This window comes from Lissotriton vulgaris, chromosome 4_1 (assembly GCF_964263255.1).
Source record: "Lissotriton vulgaris chromosome 4_1, aLisVul1.2, whole genome shotgun sequence".
NCBI lineage: Eukaryota > Metazoa > Chordata > Amphibia > Caudata > Salamandridae > Lissotriton > Lissotriton vulgaris.
In genome coordinates, this window is record NC_141691.1 from 220,139,573 (window position 1) to 220,156,897 (window position 17,325).

General features: G+C 44.9%; 1 protein-coding gene across 1 annotated transcript in view; it reads left to right on the plus strand.

Annotated features, from left to right (window-relative positions):
• CUL4B (cullin 4B) overlaps positions 1-17,325 on the plus strand; it is a 938,104-nt gene that overhangs the window by 364,460 nt on the left and 556,319 nt on the right. The window contains exon 12 of the mRNA XM_086918515.1: positions 10,834-11,026. Coding sequence (XP_086774641.1) covers positions 10,834-11,026 — 193 coding nt within the window. The remainder of the gene's footprint in view (positions 1-10,833; positions 11,027-17,325) is intronic.

Consider the following 17,325-nt stretch of genomic DNA (forward strand, 5'->3'; position numbering starts at 1 on the left):
TGAACTTCTAATTTTATCCCAATAGTCCAGGCATTTTGAAATACAAAATAGTGTTGTGTAGTTCCCACTAATCCGTAGAATTTGCACTTTTGTGGACAACAGATTTTGGGTGAGGTGCTCAGACTGATTCCATGCACCGCTGTAGTATGTGTTGGCCTAGAGACCAGCTAGCTCACAGTGCCACCACAAGATGCTTTGACCTTTGTACATATTGTCCTTTAAGAGCTCTTAGCCTAAACCTACTCAAACAGCCTTGCATCTTCCCATGGTTTAAGCATTCTTTAAGCATTCATTCTTGTTTTGCACATTTGTGTAAGTACCTGATAATAAGTCTAGATGTTTTCATTTGCCTCTGTTGTTTCTAGTTAATGCTATTTAGTCCTATTGAAGCACCACCGTTAGGGTACTCCTTTGGTAGTGGATGCAGTCAGTGAGCACATTTGCTGTTGACTAAAGTTGGTGAAGTTTCTTTAGTTGGTTAGATGCAATGCAAACCTTCTCAAAAATACGATCATTGATGTAAACAAAGTTCCTCCCAATTTGACCCAAAGACGCAACTAGAAAGTCAGTTGTTCGAGGCATATGAGCTGCAGATAGTACACTGTGCATTAGATCGCCACCTGGTGTTGGGCTCGGATGATTGCAGGTTGTTGTCTTTGCTAGTCCCGATAGGTGACTCCTCCCTTGGACAATACTGCGCATGGGCATCGGCTCCAGATTGTTTTTTTCCGCCACTGGGTTCGGATGAAAGTTTTTCCTCTCCGGCCATAAACAGTTTTTCTGCAAGTTCGACGCGCAGAACTTCATAAAACAATTACTACCTGCCTTCGACATCAACGGCGGCACCTTTCGACACCAAAGTTTCCATTCCGGTCATCCAAGTGGGCCTCTGGGCCTATCGATGCCGTGCGGCCTACACCATATGGAAAGGACTCTGTTCCGAAAATGCCCGAAATGTCAAGCAAAGTTTCCACATAGCGACCACCATGAGGTCTGTAACCTCTGTCGGTCGCCGGACCACAACGAGTCGACCTCCACAGCCTGTGCTTCCTTCCACTCGAAGAAAACCATCCGAGACCGGATGGCCCGTCGACACAAGATGAGGAGATCAGCCCCAGCACCGGAAGACATCTTAGACGACGAGGCTCCACTCGTTCCCGAAGAAGACTCACCGGATCGTCTCCGAGGCAGATGACTCCGACGACTCCATTCCATCGGGTCAGCGCGTAAGTACTACTGCCCCTGCACTACATAAGCCCAAGCAGATGGCAAAGGTCAGCACTCCGCCCGCTGGGCCCAGTCGAGACCGATCATCTACTTCAAAAGTCCCGCCTTCCGGCTCGACTCCGAAGAAATCTTCCACGCCTTCCGGTTCCTCAACACCGACCAAGAGTCTTCCTTCAGCTCCAAAACAAGGTCCGCCGCCTTCCGGTGCCTCGTCACCGAACAAGACTCATTCGACACCGAAGCCAAAACACCCTTCGGCTCCGACACCAAAAGAAGTGCCGACACCGAAACATGTTTCGGCCCCAAAACCGAAACCAAAAGACGCACCGGCTCCGAAGCCGCACACAGTGCTGAAAACCACAAAGCCTGATTCTGAGGCCTCCGAGCCCCCAAACATGCCTTCCAAGCCAAAATTGACGCCTTTGGCGCTGAAACCTAAGCCACAGGACCCTCTAATACCTCCTAAGGCTAAAGACACTCGACAACCTACGCCGGCACCAAAAAAACCAGCGCCGAAGAAGGTTGCGCCTCAAGAGGACCTTTTTCGACCAGATCCTCAACAGAAAAAGATCATCGACCCGAAAACCGGTTATATTGGTGCCACACTACTCAAGAAGAGACCTGCAGCTACACCTGTGGTTCCTGCCAAGAAGGACTGTTCAACCTCTCCTCTGCACTTTTCCTTTCCTGTCTCTCCTCCTTCTCCCGCTCCTCCCTATGTTTCACCTCAAAACTCTCCTATACAATCTCCATTAGCATCACATTCACCACAGAATGATGATGAATATGATTTAGGTGGAGGGGATGGGGAAGGAGACACTACATACCCTGAAGGTGAGGGCACATGGACTTTTCCATACACAAAACCTGCGCCTGGGTGGGGGTTTCCATACCCTGCAAATGACCCTGATGTCCCTGAGGCACCCTAATACCCATCTAAACCTTCTCCTCCTGAGGATACTATTGGGTTTGGCCAGCTGATCAACAGAGGTGCTACATACCATGGTGTCCCCATGCATTCTGAGGCCATTGAGGAAGATTTTCTCTTAGATACTTTTGAGCAGTCTCAGAGATCCGCTCAAATTCTTCCCATGATCAAAGGGGTGGTTAGGCATGCTACTGAGGTCTTTTAAGATCCTGTGAGTACCAGAATTTTAAACCCCAGAATTGAAAAGAAATATAGACCTGCACCCTCAGACCCAGTCTATATTAAAGGACACCTGCCACTAGACTCATTAGTGGTGTCCAACGCACGTAAAAGGGCCAATTCTCAGACTTCTGGTGAAGCACCCCCGCCTGGCAGACTGACACATTTCCTGCCACTCTGGAACTCCATTACAACAGACAAGTGGGTAAGACAGATTATCCAACATGGCTACTGCCTAGAACTTACAGCAACCCCTCCACACATACCTCCCAGACAGCGTCCAATGTCTACTGATCATCTAGCTCTGCTCCAGCAAGAGGTTCTATCCCTTCTACAGAAGGCTGCGATTCAGATAGTCCCTTTACAGGAACAAGCGACGGGGGTTTACTCGTTGTACTTTCTAATTCCCAAAAAAGACGGGACCTTGAGACCGATTCTAGACCTCAGGCCCCTTAACCATTACATACAATCAGATCATTTTCACATGATCACTCTGCAACAAGTGCTTCCACTGCTGCAACAGGGAGACTTTCTTGCTACACTAGATCTGAAAGACGCCTACTTTCACATCCCTATACATCCTGCTCACAGGAAATACCTACGGTTTGTACTGGAAGGACAACACTATCAGTTCACGGTCCTTCCATTTGGAGTGACAACGGCACCAAGAGTATTCACGAAGTGCCTAGCAGTCATAGCAGCACATTTGAGAAGACAACAGATCCATGTGTTACCTTATCTAGACGATTGGCTCATAAAAGCCAAATCAGCCAGTTGCACACACACACCAAACAATTCAAAATTCTGCACACCCTAGGGTTTACAATAAACTACACCAAGTCGCACCTAGAGCCTTCGCACGTACACCAGTATCTAGGGGCTACAATAGACACGTCTACAGCTCTAGCTTATCCCAGTCCGGCCAGGATACAGAGCATTTAAAACTTAGTTGCTATTTTTCAACACCAACAATCTCTCCCAGCCAGAGTATTCATGAAACTCATAGGCATGATGGCATCTTGCATCTTCATAGTTCCACACGCAAGATTGCAAATGCATCCGTTACAAGAGTGTCTAGCACGACAGTGGAACCAAGCTCACGGTCAATTGACAGACCTGGTGTTGGTGGACAGCCGCACACATCGCTCTCTGCAGTGATGGAACACCAAAAACCTAACAAAGGGGCGGCCGTTCCTACAGCCAGTTTCACAAGTAGTGCTCACAACAGACGCATCCCTCACAGGATGGGGAACCCATCTCCTACGACATAGCACTCAGGGTCAATGGACCGCTCAACAGCGGCTACTCCATATCAACCATCTCGAGCTGCTAGCAATATTCCTAGCACTCAAGTCCTTCCAACTTCACGTGCAAGGCAAGGCTGTCCTCATCCAGACGCACAATATGACAGCCATGTACTACATTCAAAAACAGGGGGGGCACACTCTCTGCAACTGTCCCAGCTTGCACAAGACATTTGGAGATGGGCCATTCCTCAAAACATACATCTGTTAGCAGAACACCTTCCAGGAGTTCACAATCAGATATCAGATCTGTTAAGTCGACAGTCACAACAGATTCATGAATGGGAATTGTATCCACAAGTTCTTCAGCCATTCTTCCAACAGTGGGGTCATCCACACATAGACCTGTTCGCCACCCACGAAAATACAAAATGCCCAGCCTTCGCCGCCAGGTTTCCACACCCACTGTCCAAAGGCAATGCAATATGGATGAACTAGTCAGGCAGATTTGCGTACGCTTTTCCGCCTCTCCCACTAATTCTATTAGTGGTGCGCAAGCTCACACAACAGTCTCTCAAACTGATCCTTGTCGGTCCCACGTGGGCACGCCAACCGTGGTTCACCACGCTGTTGGAACTCTCTCTAGTTCCACACCAAAAACTGCTGCTCACTCCATCTGTTAACACAGAACCATGGCGAAATCAGGCACCTAGACCCCCACCAACTGAATCTAGCCATCCGGCTCCTGAAGTCCTAGAGTTTGGTTACTTAAACCTACCACCAGACTGTATGGCCATTATTAAAGAAGCCAGGAAACCCACTACCAGAGCGTGTTACGCTGCTAAATGGAAGAGATTCGCAATTTATTGCACGAATAATCAAATTGACCCCCTGGATGCTTCCATCCAGAATATCATTTGTTACCTTATACATCTACAAAGATCTAATTTGGAATATTCTTCCATACGCCTGCCCCTTGCAGCAATTGCAGCTTATTTACAGAACAGACAACATCTGTCTCTCTTCAGAGTTCCCGCGATTAAATCGTTCATGGAAGGCTTAAAAAGGATAATTCCACCCAGGTTGCCTCCTTCTCCTGTGTGGAACCTAAATCTTGTCCTTACCAGACTTATGGGACCCCCTTTCGAGCCCCTGCATAGATGCAACCTGCAATTCCTAACATGGAAAACTGCTTTCCTTGTTGCTATCACCTCTCTCAGAAGACTTAGTGAAATACAAACTTTCACTATACAAGAACCATTTTTCCAAATACATCCCAACAATGTGGTTCTTAGGCCTAATTCAACATTTCTCCCAAAAGTCGTCACTCCTTTTCACCTCAATCAATCTGTCAAGCTACCTGTATTTTTCCAAAACCCAGACTCAGTAGTAGAAAGGGCTTTACACACCCTAGATGTTAAAAGAGCTCTACTCTACTACACCGACAGGACTAAATCATTTCGAAAAACTAAACAACTGTTTGTCGCTTTCTCTCCTCCGCACAAAGGCAACCCCATCTCCAAAGGCGGGATTGCACGGTGGATTGTAAAGTGTATACAAATATGCTATATAAAAGCTAAACGTACACTAACAGTTCCTCCTAGAGCGCACTCCACTCGCAAAATAGGAGCCTCTATGGCTTTCTTAGGAAATATACCACTAGAAGACATATGTAAGGCAGCAACATGGTCTACACCACACACCTTCACTAAACACTATTGTGTTGATGTGCAAGCCAAGCAGCAAGCTGTGGTAGGCCAAGCTGTCCTTAGAACTCTCTTTCAAACTATTGCAAAAGGGGATACTCCTGCACAATCGATGCACAGTGTACTATCTGCAGCTCATATGCCTCGAACGGAAAATGCTACTTACCAGAATGCATCTGTTCTTGGCATGTAGAGCTGCAGAGTAGTACACGTCCTCCCGCCTCCCCGGGACTTGTATCCGTTCCAGTTCTCATCTTACTTAGATGCATAAGCCTGAACATCCTTCTTTACTTTACTTCTACTGACTCCATCATTTCCAATCATGGCGAAAAACAATCTGAGGATGGAGCCGATGCCCATGCGCAGTATTGTCCAAGGGAGGAGTCACCTATCGGGACTAGCAAAGACTTCTTCCAAGAAGACAACCACCTGCAATCATCCGAGCCAAACACCAGGTGGCGATCTAATGCACAGTGTACTACTCTGCAGCTCTACATGCCAAGAACAGATACATACTGGTAAGTAGCATTTTCCTTCTTTTGTCTGCTAACAAAGCTAGGAACAAGAGGAGTATCATAAATTCATGAAAGTAATAGGTTTGTGAGGTGTTATTGGTTATATTCAATAGCTATCTTCGTGGGATAAACACCTCACTCTGGCCTATCTAAAAGATAAGTCTCCTTTTTAGGCAACCATCTCCTCTTTCATCCACCTTTTACCCCAAAGCAGGAACCAGCACTCTATGTTGCAGTCCCCTTCCCAGTACCCATATAAAAGCCACTCATAACTAATTCATTCACTCATGTATGCCCACACCTATATATTGAGCTCTTAGTATAAACCCCAGTCTTGTACACACTTATTTACTTTGTATTCTTGTTTTCAAAGTGTTTAATTTTTCATATTTAAACCATTTACAGAATAGTTTATGGATCTGGAAAGTCACTGTAAGACGCTGGCTCTTTATATAGCGGACCAAAAAGAGGTACACTGTGTAAAGAGTCCAAGGCAAACCCCAGTTGATAACCCAAATGTTCTCTTTTTGTGGTGATGTGTTCGAGCAGTTAGGTTTATCATAGGGTAGTGCTAAGCATTTGTTGATGCACACAGAGGCAATAAATGAGACACACACTAAAGAATAAATCCAAAACCAATTTGGAAAAATAAGTCTTATTTGTATATAATTTTTATACCAAGAATTTCGATCGCTCGCAAGTAAGTACTTTTTAAGATCTTGATTTTTGTGCATAATGCATTCCTGTGAAAGAAAAGGCATTTCATTGTGTTTGGTTTCTGTAGGCCTCCTTTGGGACCTAGAACTAACTACAGGCAAAATCTCATTACCTGCCCTGTGGTTTTTTCGGGTGCAGAGGTGCTGGTTGCATTTGTAACTGTGTGCGCTACGCCAGTAAGGGGAATTGGGGCCACCTAGAAACAGGATTCAGAGGGGTACTTATGGAAAAGTCAGGGAGCTCCCAATGAGTGGCTCGGATCACAAGGTTTTTGGGGGAAAGGAGCACACAGTTGGTTTGTCTGGACCCAGGCTGGGGCGCTCAGGTGCAGAGAGGAAAGGTCTGCTGGGCTCTGTGTGCCTTTGAACCTCGCTGTCGTCTGTCTTGCCGGTTGGGGGTGCAAAATCAGTACAACTGGGCCTTTGCGGTTCTGATGTGCCACAACAGCTTCTTTGTCTTGGAGTCCCCACTGGATCTCATGGTCTCAGTTTGCTGTAAAGGGTCCTGTACCCTAGGTATTGGTCCTGTGCGTCTTGAGTTGGTCCTGGTGTCCTCTCACTTGGTAGAGGACAGATCTGACCTTCAGGAGCACAAAGTACACTTCCTGGGTGGCTGCTGCGTCGGGTTGGCCAGGGAGTAGCAATACAGTAAACCAAACTTTGCGTTTCTGTGCCTGCGGACTGCAGAGGGGTAGCTCTCCTCCCCCTCTGAGATTACTTGCCGATTTGTGAAGGGTTGGCAGTCTCCTTGGGTTTTTAGAAACTGGTCAGCTGCAGGATGAGTCGCCTGGTCATGATTGACGAGACTTAGCGTGGCATGCAGGGTTTGACAGCAAAAGTCCTTGGCAGTCTTTAGTTCTTGCTTTTTCTCACGGCTCTCTGTGTCCTTTTCTTGATCCATCAAATTTAAGATCCTGGTGACCAGGGTGCCTTCTAAATACTCAATTAAGGGGCATTACAAGAGTGACAGGTAGTACCCAATGGGTGACTTGCCGTTAGGGTATCTACACACATTATATGAGCACTTTGTGTGGGAAGTGGGCATAACCCTGACCCATAAAGCCTAATTCTACCAAGCCCATGATGGTGGAATTTTAAAAGTCATGTTCATATCTGGTGGCCCAACTTCGGGTGGTACTAGCCTGAGAGGGGAACACTCCTCCTGCCTAGCTAATTTTCCTGCCTCTCCTGTGGCAAAATTGGCATTTGGCAAGGGGTAGCATTTCCCCTGTCTGGAGAAGCCTTGGGTTGCATAACAAATGCTGCAGAGGCCGTTGAACCCTCCCACCTTGATATGCGGATCGGTTAGCCATCCTGCTTGGAGGAGGTGATGGCACCTTCTGCCGAAGCAGGAATTGTTCCTGCCCTCAGAGTGCACATTCTCACCTGCAGGGGGTCAGAACCTGTCTGTGGTGGCAGGCTGGTCTACAACAGTCAGCCAGTGCACTAGTAGTCAGTAGGTTTTCAAGGGGGCACATCTAGGGTGCCCTCTGGGTGCTTTTATTCATAAATAATCACTGGATTCAGTGTGGGTTTATTAATACAAGTTATTTCATACCAAATGTCTCTACTTTCAGTGAAGCCATCATGTAGCCAGGGAATTCGCAAACACCAATTTCCAGCACATGTACTCTAAATGGCCTTCCTGGTCGTTTGTAATCTCGAAGAATCGGCTTAGACATCACAGGGTCACATCTTCTCATGCAGATATGTCCTCATATGTAGTATAGTACACCCTGTCTTGGGGCTGTAAGGCATGCAGTAGGGGTGTCTACAAGCATGGCACACAGGAGATGTGCCATATTGTGTCTTAACTTTTCACTGCACCATGGCACGCAGCATGCAGTGACAGTTGGTGCGGAGGGGCCCTTAGGGTGGCATAATACATTCTGCAGCCCTTAGGGACCATCTCTAATCTCCTTGCCTATACCAGTGGGAACCGCTTACTAGGGACTTACAGGTAGTGCTAAAGGTATAGCCAATTAAGGGAACAATTGTGCAGTTTTAGGGAAAGAGATCTGACACTGGGGACCTGGTTAGCAGGAACCCAGTGCACTTTGTCTCACAATTGCATCAGATACCATACTAAGAGTGGGTGTGACCATGTAAACCAGCATTGTCATAGCCAATAGGTCTCACTTTGGGACTTTATAAGTATTCAGTTATGCAGCACAATATCCTTGGTGCCACAACATCAGCTGTTGCATGGCTAAACACTTAAAAGGTCCCAAAGGCGAGACCCATTGGCTATGCCAATGCTTGTTTAAATATGTTATAAAAATAGCTCTTTAATAGAGTACATGCTTTTTTATATTTGTTACTTGCATTTTCTCACATCATGTAAAGGTTTTAATTAACTGTATATGATCACTAAATTAACTCCAGTAAAAAATAACCCCGGGGCAGATTACCTAGCCAATTAATAGGATTAACCAAAAAGAAGTCGTCCAGCAGCTGATTAGGCAAACCATAATGCAGCAAACTCCCAATAACATAAATTACCAAATTCTGACAGGAAAAAGTAAAAGCCTGACTAAGCGCTGATGAGAAAACCCTTTGGAAAGGTCTCCAGATTAAGCAACTTTGAGTCAGTTTCCCCAAACCAATCTTCGGTAAAGATTCAACGAGGCTGTGCTAAACAAGGGGTAAGAATCCGTAACGACTATATCAAAAGTATGCATTCATGTAGCCTGCAGCAGGCAAACATAGAAATGGCACATAGTACACTGCAGGGAGCAGTAGAGCCTGCCAACTACTTTCAACAGCTATGAAGCGAAACCAACGAATACGTCATTGAACAAAGAGCACTGCAGTCATGTTTGTGCAGGTGTTGGGGCAGGGAACAGCCTGCATGGATCCAAGAAACAATAGTGTTACAGCATCTGTAAATAGACCTTCATTCTCCAGTAACAAAACAAGATGAAGCTGCACTGAGAGGTTGGGTCAAACCTCCTACAATACTTATCTGCCTTTCTGGTGCATCTTTCATCTTTTTTTGTACCTATGTAAATGTGCATTGTTTTGATTTTGGAGAAGACGGTTTTGAGACAAGGCCTTTATAGCAACAATACAACTTGAAGTTTCTTTAACAATAAAGAATCGTTATTACCAATCACATTTGAATATGCCAATGCACCTCATGGTTTTTTGAAGAACCTTTTAATAGCCATGCATCTCTGTGGTGCTCCAAACAAGCTTGCAGCTAAGAAAGTGTTGTGTTAGCTTTTCAGACAAAAAAAAATAAATTGCTTAATCAGCTGTGCCGGTGGCTTGGATTTAACAACCAAATTCTGTTGCCCAGGTTGGTAGAATTTAGTCAGTGGGATGGCTAAGTGGGTTGCATACTAGTGCAGATGCTTTAGCTGTAACCTTCAAGTCAAGGGTACTCATCCCCACAGGGAAAGGTATGGATTTTAGGAGATCGATAAAATTGGGACACTGGCTAGAATAACAGAACGAAAAAGTTTGTGATGCGTCCTATATAAGCCTTTATTGCTTTTCTGAAGACTGCTCCTAGACCTCACCAAGCACATCAGTCTAAAATAAAATAACTAAATAGCTGGCTGCAATCTGCCCCACTATGTAAGATTCTCAGGGGATGACAAAGGAAGCACTCCCTATCTCCTAGCTGAGCTTGTGCAGGCATCGGAAGACCTGGTGAGCAATGTCACTGAGTGTTGGTGTTGGTTTATAGGTCCCTATGTGCGTCGGTTACAGTCACATCCTGTTATTATGAAACGGAAAAAGCAGCGTGTCCCGTTCAGCTCAAGGGATCCTAGAATGTTTTAAGCGAAATCAATAAAGACATTAGGATAGAAAAAAACAGGCGTCCATTGAGAAGGAAAATGTAAACAGCGCAGCCATACTAATTACAAACAGATGGCCCTTGAGCGCTGCTGCTCGCTCCCGCAAGGTGGATGTCTCCACAAGCACGAGTGCTTGAAAAGAGCTAACCGATTTCTAAAGGTCATCTCCTAGTGCAGTGCATGCTCGACCTAAAATAGTCACTTTCCTACATTCACAAGCAGTCTTAATTGCGCTAAACTGATTTTTAGCTGTGTTCTAAAGTTTCCCTAGTTACCGTTCAATAGCATGTCTTCTACCACCTCACATTAATTTCCTCAGTTACGGTGTTCTAAACATTACCTACTAGGTAACTGACACTGTCCCACTGAGTAACTCTTATAGCTTTACTAACTACATTTCTTGCATTGTTGTTCCGAAAAAAAGTTACATTATTTTTTCTCTTGTTTGGTGATTTTGATGCATTTCTTTCAGGCATTTGGCAGCACTATTGTAATTAACCCTGAAAAGGATAGGACCATGGTTCAAGAGCTGCTGGATTTCAAGGATAAGGTGGACCATGTTATTGATGTATGCTTCCTGAAGAATGAAAAATTTGTCAATGCTATGAAAGAAGCTTTTGAAACCTTCATTAACAAAAGACCAAATAAGCCTGCCGAATTGATTGGTAAAGTTTGTTTTAGCCTTGTAGCTGCCATTATTCAAAATTATGTCATATTTGTTCCACTGTTCGGATAGTATGAAGCTTGCTATAAAATGTGCTCATTTCATCACTTTGTTTGTTTTTTAATGTGGTAGTGCAAAGCAGTTGTCCTGTAGGTTTTTCAACTGGCTAAAGTGTGTTTGTAATCCTAGGGATTGCTTCATTTGTTTCAAATTTGATTCCTAAAACACCGAAGTACGTTGCTTAATATTTAAACCTATTCCTTTAAGGAACTCATCAAAATAACATGTTCGCCAGAGCAGATTGCACTGTTTTGTAATCAGCATTTGCTTGCATGCATGTCAAGCAACAAAATATAATGCAAGCTGAAAAGTTCAAATCCTGTACAGTTTCGGGGGAAAAAAACATTCCTGTGGTGTACTTCTCTTTGAGTCCTTATTTTTGAATATCCTCCAAATGTGATACTGAATTCACATCTTATCTCTTAACATTAGCTTCGTAGCAGTTGTGGTGCAAGCATGATTCCAGCGGTGTCTTTGTTCGTCTACTAGATGTGTCGAAACTGTACTGTATGCGCTTCAGATACTGACTCAGAATTCCTTCTTTTTGCTGTGCAATTATATTCTTTTGGAGCCGTGTACAGAATGTTCTTGTTAAAATTCTTCTCCCCTTTAGTGTTTGTGACTTCACTGCTCATTGTGTAGTCAGAAAGTGTTTCTAGTGTAGAAAACAGATATCCATTTTTGACCTCCACAGTTTTTGGTGCCTCTGGCTCCAGGACAATACTTGACACCATATTTGACACGCCTGCTCTTATGTACACAGTGGCAAGGCGAGGCAACATTTTCAAAAAATGTTCTTCCATTTTTTTCTTAATTGTATCCAAATAGCCAAGTTACACTTTTTTAAATGAAAATTAGAGGACAATGTAGCTTTTAGATATGTAGAACACCTACTCACATATATACACATTGCAACTGACATAGCACTTAAAAAAAATGTAGAATGCTGTCAACCTTCCATTGTGCGGTGCAATAGTTTTTTTGGATTCCTCAAACACTGCTGCGTTAAATATTTTGTCTAGAAACTACATATTCAAGGCATGTGTAGTTGTAGATACACATGCTGTGCGTGCTTGGGCCTGGAAATCAACTCACCCACTTGCTATAGCGAATCAGATGTTATCAGGGCACACTAATGTTTAAGGCTTACTGGCCCAGTCTGGCAAGAGAGGGGTCTTGAAAAGGGCAGGTGTTGTGTAAGATACAAGATACATTCAAATCTTGTTAAATTTGCTGGGCTGAAAGCAAAGGTCAAATGTCAGCATATGTCTTACAATTTGCTGCTTATTTCAGCCTAGAGATTGGTGTTTACAAAATCCTCTAACTTTGCAATCGGAGAAAGAAAATTAAAGTGAACTGTCTGATAGTTGTTCTGGGAATACAGGCACTGTAAACTGAAAGCCTACCAGATGGCTTTTTTTTCTCACACAGTATTTAAATAGCTTGTAAATTAACTGCGTACACATTTTCAAAATATACTTCAGTAATTAGGAATGCACATGGAGTGTTCTGGCTTTACAGCGCAACATGGGCATTACTAGAGAGGGGCTTTGACTCCACCCACATGTTGGGAGGCATGAGTACATGTATTGATTGGGTATGAGTTGTGTGCTTCCATCAAAAAGTCCCTGCCATCCACACCAGCTGTAATAATCATTTTTATTTATCTGCTGCCTGAGATTGACCTTTTATGCGAACACAAATTGTATTGCTTATAAACGGTTTTAGCTAACTAGATTATTTAGCGTGTTTTTCCCAGGCAGCAACACAGATGGGAGGAGGGCAGCTACGAAGAAAGTATACCATTTCATATGTTGTTGAATTTGTGTGTTTTGTATTGTGATTGGGTCAGGGGGTGAATGCCCCGGTTACTTACCGGTAATCTTCATTACTCCGAGTCCATGTCTTCCTCGCCACAGTAATCACATATGAGCCTCCGGCTCCACACAGAACTCCAAGTACAAAAACAGCGCTCTAGTCTCCCTCTCCTTCCTCCAAGATGGCCCCCAGTGGCTCCAGCCAATCCCATAAAGGGACACAGAAGCACCAACACGACCTGAAGAACCAAGCCGCAGACATGAAGCCACCACCAGGGCCGGGAGGGAAGGGAAACTATACTGTGGCGAGGAAGACATGGACTCGGAGTAATGAAGATTACCGGTAAGTAACCGGGGCATTACCTCCTCGTCCTGTCTTCCTCGCCACAGTAATCACATATGAGCCGATACCAAAGCAATCAGCTTCATGTAAGGAAATAGACCACACCAGCAGTGTAGTGAAAACATATTTTAATATGCAGAGGTACAGCAACAAAAAGGAAAACCTCTCAAGGAACCCCCGCTGACAAAACAGAAGAGGCAAAAGAAACAGAACCCCCACTCCCAACCTGGAGGCGGTAAAGGGACATGAAGGTATGCGGGGAAGACCACGTAGCAGCCCTGCAAACATCCTCCATGGACACCCCTTTGAAAGAAGAATACTACTTCCCCCAAACTAGATACCAAGGACCCAAGGGGACTGCTCAAGCAGGACCCCAGCCCCACTCACCTGACCAGCAGGGAACACAGCACTCGGAGTAGTGCCGAAAAAAAGAACAGGTTGTGTTGGTGCTTCTGTGTCCCTTTATGGGATTGGCTGGAGCCACTGGGGGCCATCTTGGAGGAGGGAGAGGGAGACTAGAACTCTGTTTTGTACTTGGAGTTCTGTGTGGAGCCGGAGGCTCATATGTGATTACTGTGGCGAGGAAGACAGGACGAGGAGGTAATGCAAGAATGAGTCCGTGGATGAATGGGTTGGAGTGCAAAGACGAGGGACAGAGTGCTTGTATGATGACCTATTTAGTGCCTTATCCCTAGCCCATCACTGACACGAGGTACTTTTATTCAGAAGGCAGACCTATTTGCTTTGCCAATGCTCGTTTAACTTTGAAGTGTTGATGGAAACAAAGATTTGAATAGGATCAAAACAAATGAGAACACTACTTGGGGATTTGCAAATAATAAATATTTGCGGAAACGTAATTTTCACACATTGTTTGTTCGCTATATAATTTTATGAGTAAAACTGCACATCAGTGCTCGGTTTTTGGCCATTTCAATGGGAATATGCTGTCTGTGACTGTGCTCTACCACATCATGCTTTAGTAATATATTTATTGAAAGTGGGAAACATTTCTGCCCCTGCCCTGTTGATAATGCTCTTTGTGAACTAATTGGCAAGTTAGAGGTCATATGTATCCTTATGTGGGCTAGATTATACTTGGCGCAAAAGTTTAGTCTATTAAATTTAAATGTTTTTCCACTGCAGATTTGCTAAACTCACATATTTGAAGTTATTCTCATATGTGATAATTGAAGTATAAGGACACTCAGTGAAATAAAATATTTGCTACGGCTCACCCAATTTGAGACGAGCTGATGTTTGAAGCGCATTGCAGTTAGGTCGAGTAGATTATTTAAGCCACACCACTTGTGCAGGTTTAGTAAAGAAAAAATTATATTTCGCAGCCTGCTTCCTGCCATCTAGTGTTGGACTTGAATGTGTGCAAGTTGTTTTGCTTCTAATTCGTTACGAAGTACGGTGATTGCACCTTTTGCTAGCAATGCGCATGGTCATCGGCTCTATTGTTAGATTGTTTTTTTTTCCTCGTTTATTTTGCCATCTGATTCAAACGTGTGCTTCTGTGCTCCAGATCAATGCCGTTGCAGTGATCTTTTCAGTCTTCACACCTCCTCTCTCTCTGTCGGAATTGTCTTAGATTGCGCCTCGCCTGTCCTCTCATGTTGACACTTGACTGCCTCCTTCCTCTTTCCCTCCACCCAGACTCCCACCAACACCTCGACCATCTTATTTTCTGCCTGACCCACTTTCGTACATTCCACAAGGGTAGGGTCATCACATTCTGATAAGGGTTAACCTTCCCCGCTAGATGACACTTCTGCTTACCATTACATTTTAGGTAGGGTTGCTGCTTACCACAACATGCAGATGCATAAAGAGCCAATCAAAGAGGACTTCCTCTTTGTGACTGTAAGATGCTGGTCTGTATATGGTATACCACTAAGTGGTTATACTGCGCACAGATTCAAGAGATTCCCACAGAAGTGTACAGGTCTCAATGCAAACCCAAAAGTGCTCCATTTGTGGTAGTGTGGGCGTGCGGTCTTAGTCCTAACACTGAGGAGTGTAAGACATTTGTTGTACACACAATGACCAATAAATGAGATCCAAATAAATAAAAAAATCCACACCAATTTTATAAAAATTAGCTTTGCTTGAGATTTATTTTCAGACCAAGGGCCAGATGTCCGACCCATTTTTGCATGCGCAAACAGGTTTGCGACCCGTTTGCGCATGCAAAAACTAATAGGGCCATGCACAAACCCTATTTAGCCCTATTTTGCGAACTGCGGAATAGGATTTGCAAGTCTCAGTTAGGAAGGGGTATTCAAAGGGCATCCCTTCCTAATTGCGACTCGCTACCCTATGTAAGAATGTTTTGCGACCCCAATTGCGGTCGCTAAACACTCACAATATACCGCCCTCTTCAAGAGGGTGGTGATGCACTTGCAAATGGGAAGGGGTCCCCAGGGGACCGCTTCCCCTTTGCAAATGCAGGGGGAAATATTTTTTATGGGCAGGCAGTGGTCCCAGGGACCACTACCTGCACTTAAAAATGAAACAAAAAAAAAATCTTCTTTTAAAATGCATCTCGTTTTCCTTTAAGGAAAACAGACTGCATTTTAAAAAAAAAACCTGCTTTATTGAAAAGAAGTCCCAGACATGGTGGTCTGCTAAGCACAGTAGGCCACCATACCTGGGAGGGCCAGCCATTCCTAATCTGGTCGCAAATTGCGAGTGCCTCATATACGTTGAGGAGGCATGTAATTTGCGACCCTATTGGGAATCGCAAACAGTGACTCTGACACTGTTGTACATGGCATTTAGCAATTTGCAAATTATGACTCGCAATTGAGTGCAATTTGCGAGTCGCTAAATGCCCCGTCTTGAGGCACTTCTGGGCTCAAGACCTTTGCAAAAAGGTAAGTACGTTTTCAAATAGAAATAGTTTTCTGTTTTAAAAGTGGATACTTAGTGCAATTTTTAATCTTTGCAAGTTAACATATGGAAGAAAACAATATGGGGTTTTGCTGGTCAGTAACCACTTACAGTTCAAGTCTTCGGGTTTCCGGGTCAGCAGAGGGCGAGGTTCAAGTAAGTAAGACACTGTACCGCCAGCAGTACAGTGGCAGCCGTGTGCATTAGTCAAAGTAAACGATCAGTCCAATTTTACCCAATGGAAACTGGGGGTGCTTGAAGACACGTTGGTTGCAGGTAAGTAAATTGTTGCAGGGGATCAAGCTGCGGAGGTTAAAACGAGCTCAAGGGGTGGGGGCAACACCAAACATAAACCACCAGTGTCACTGGGTCGGCCGGGTGCAGGGTGCAAACAGGTCAGTCACTCAATGAAATTCAATGGGGAAACTCTGTTTGTAAAACAGGCTGCAGGCGACGCACAGAAGGCTGCATGGAGGAAACCAGCAACAGCAGAGGCAAGTTGAGATGTAGGAACACCATCAGCGAGCTCCTCGAAACTTCAAAGGCCTGCCTACTGAGCAAAGTGACCCTCAGCTTCTGCTGTTAGCAGCAGATGCAGCCCTTGGTTTACACCCCAACTTTGGGTGAGAACCAGCGAGAAAAACTAGGAAGGACGGGATGTGTGCCCATCTTTGCCTACTCCACTCCAAGGTGGGGGAGGCGAGGTGAAGCACAACTTTCAGTCCCCGCCATCTTAAAGATCTGGAGACCAATCCAACCATTGCTAGGTCGAAGCCCCGTCCCACAGGAGGGTAGCCCAAGAGTGTAGTCCCCCCAGGTAAGGTGCCCACTGGTCCTACCTACTGCGCTCCTAAAACGCCTCCTAAATTTAGTATTTAGGTGGCTCCCACAGACCTAGAAACGAGATCTGCAGTGACCTAAGAAGCAAGGAGACGACTTTGCAAAGAGACTGAAGAAAACTGCCTTTGCCCAGCCCTACCGGCCTCTCTCCAGCTTCTGCGAACTTGTGACCAGTCTAGCAGCCAGCAACCTCTGAAAATCCTGGGAGGACGGCTACTTTTGAAAAAAGACTGCAATCTCTGTGGATAGCAGCTCTGTCCAAAAGGAAAAACCAGCTCGAAGGACCCTAGATCCATGCGGATCTGCGTCTCTTGCCCACCCCAACACCCACTGCCTGAGTCT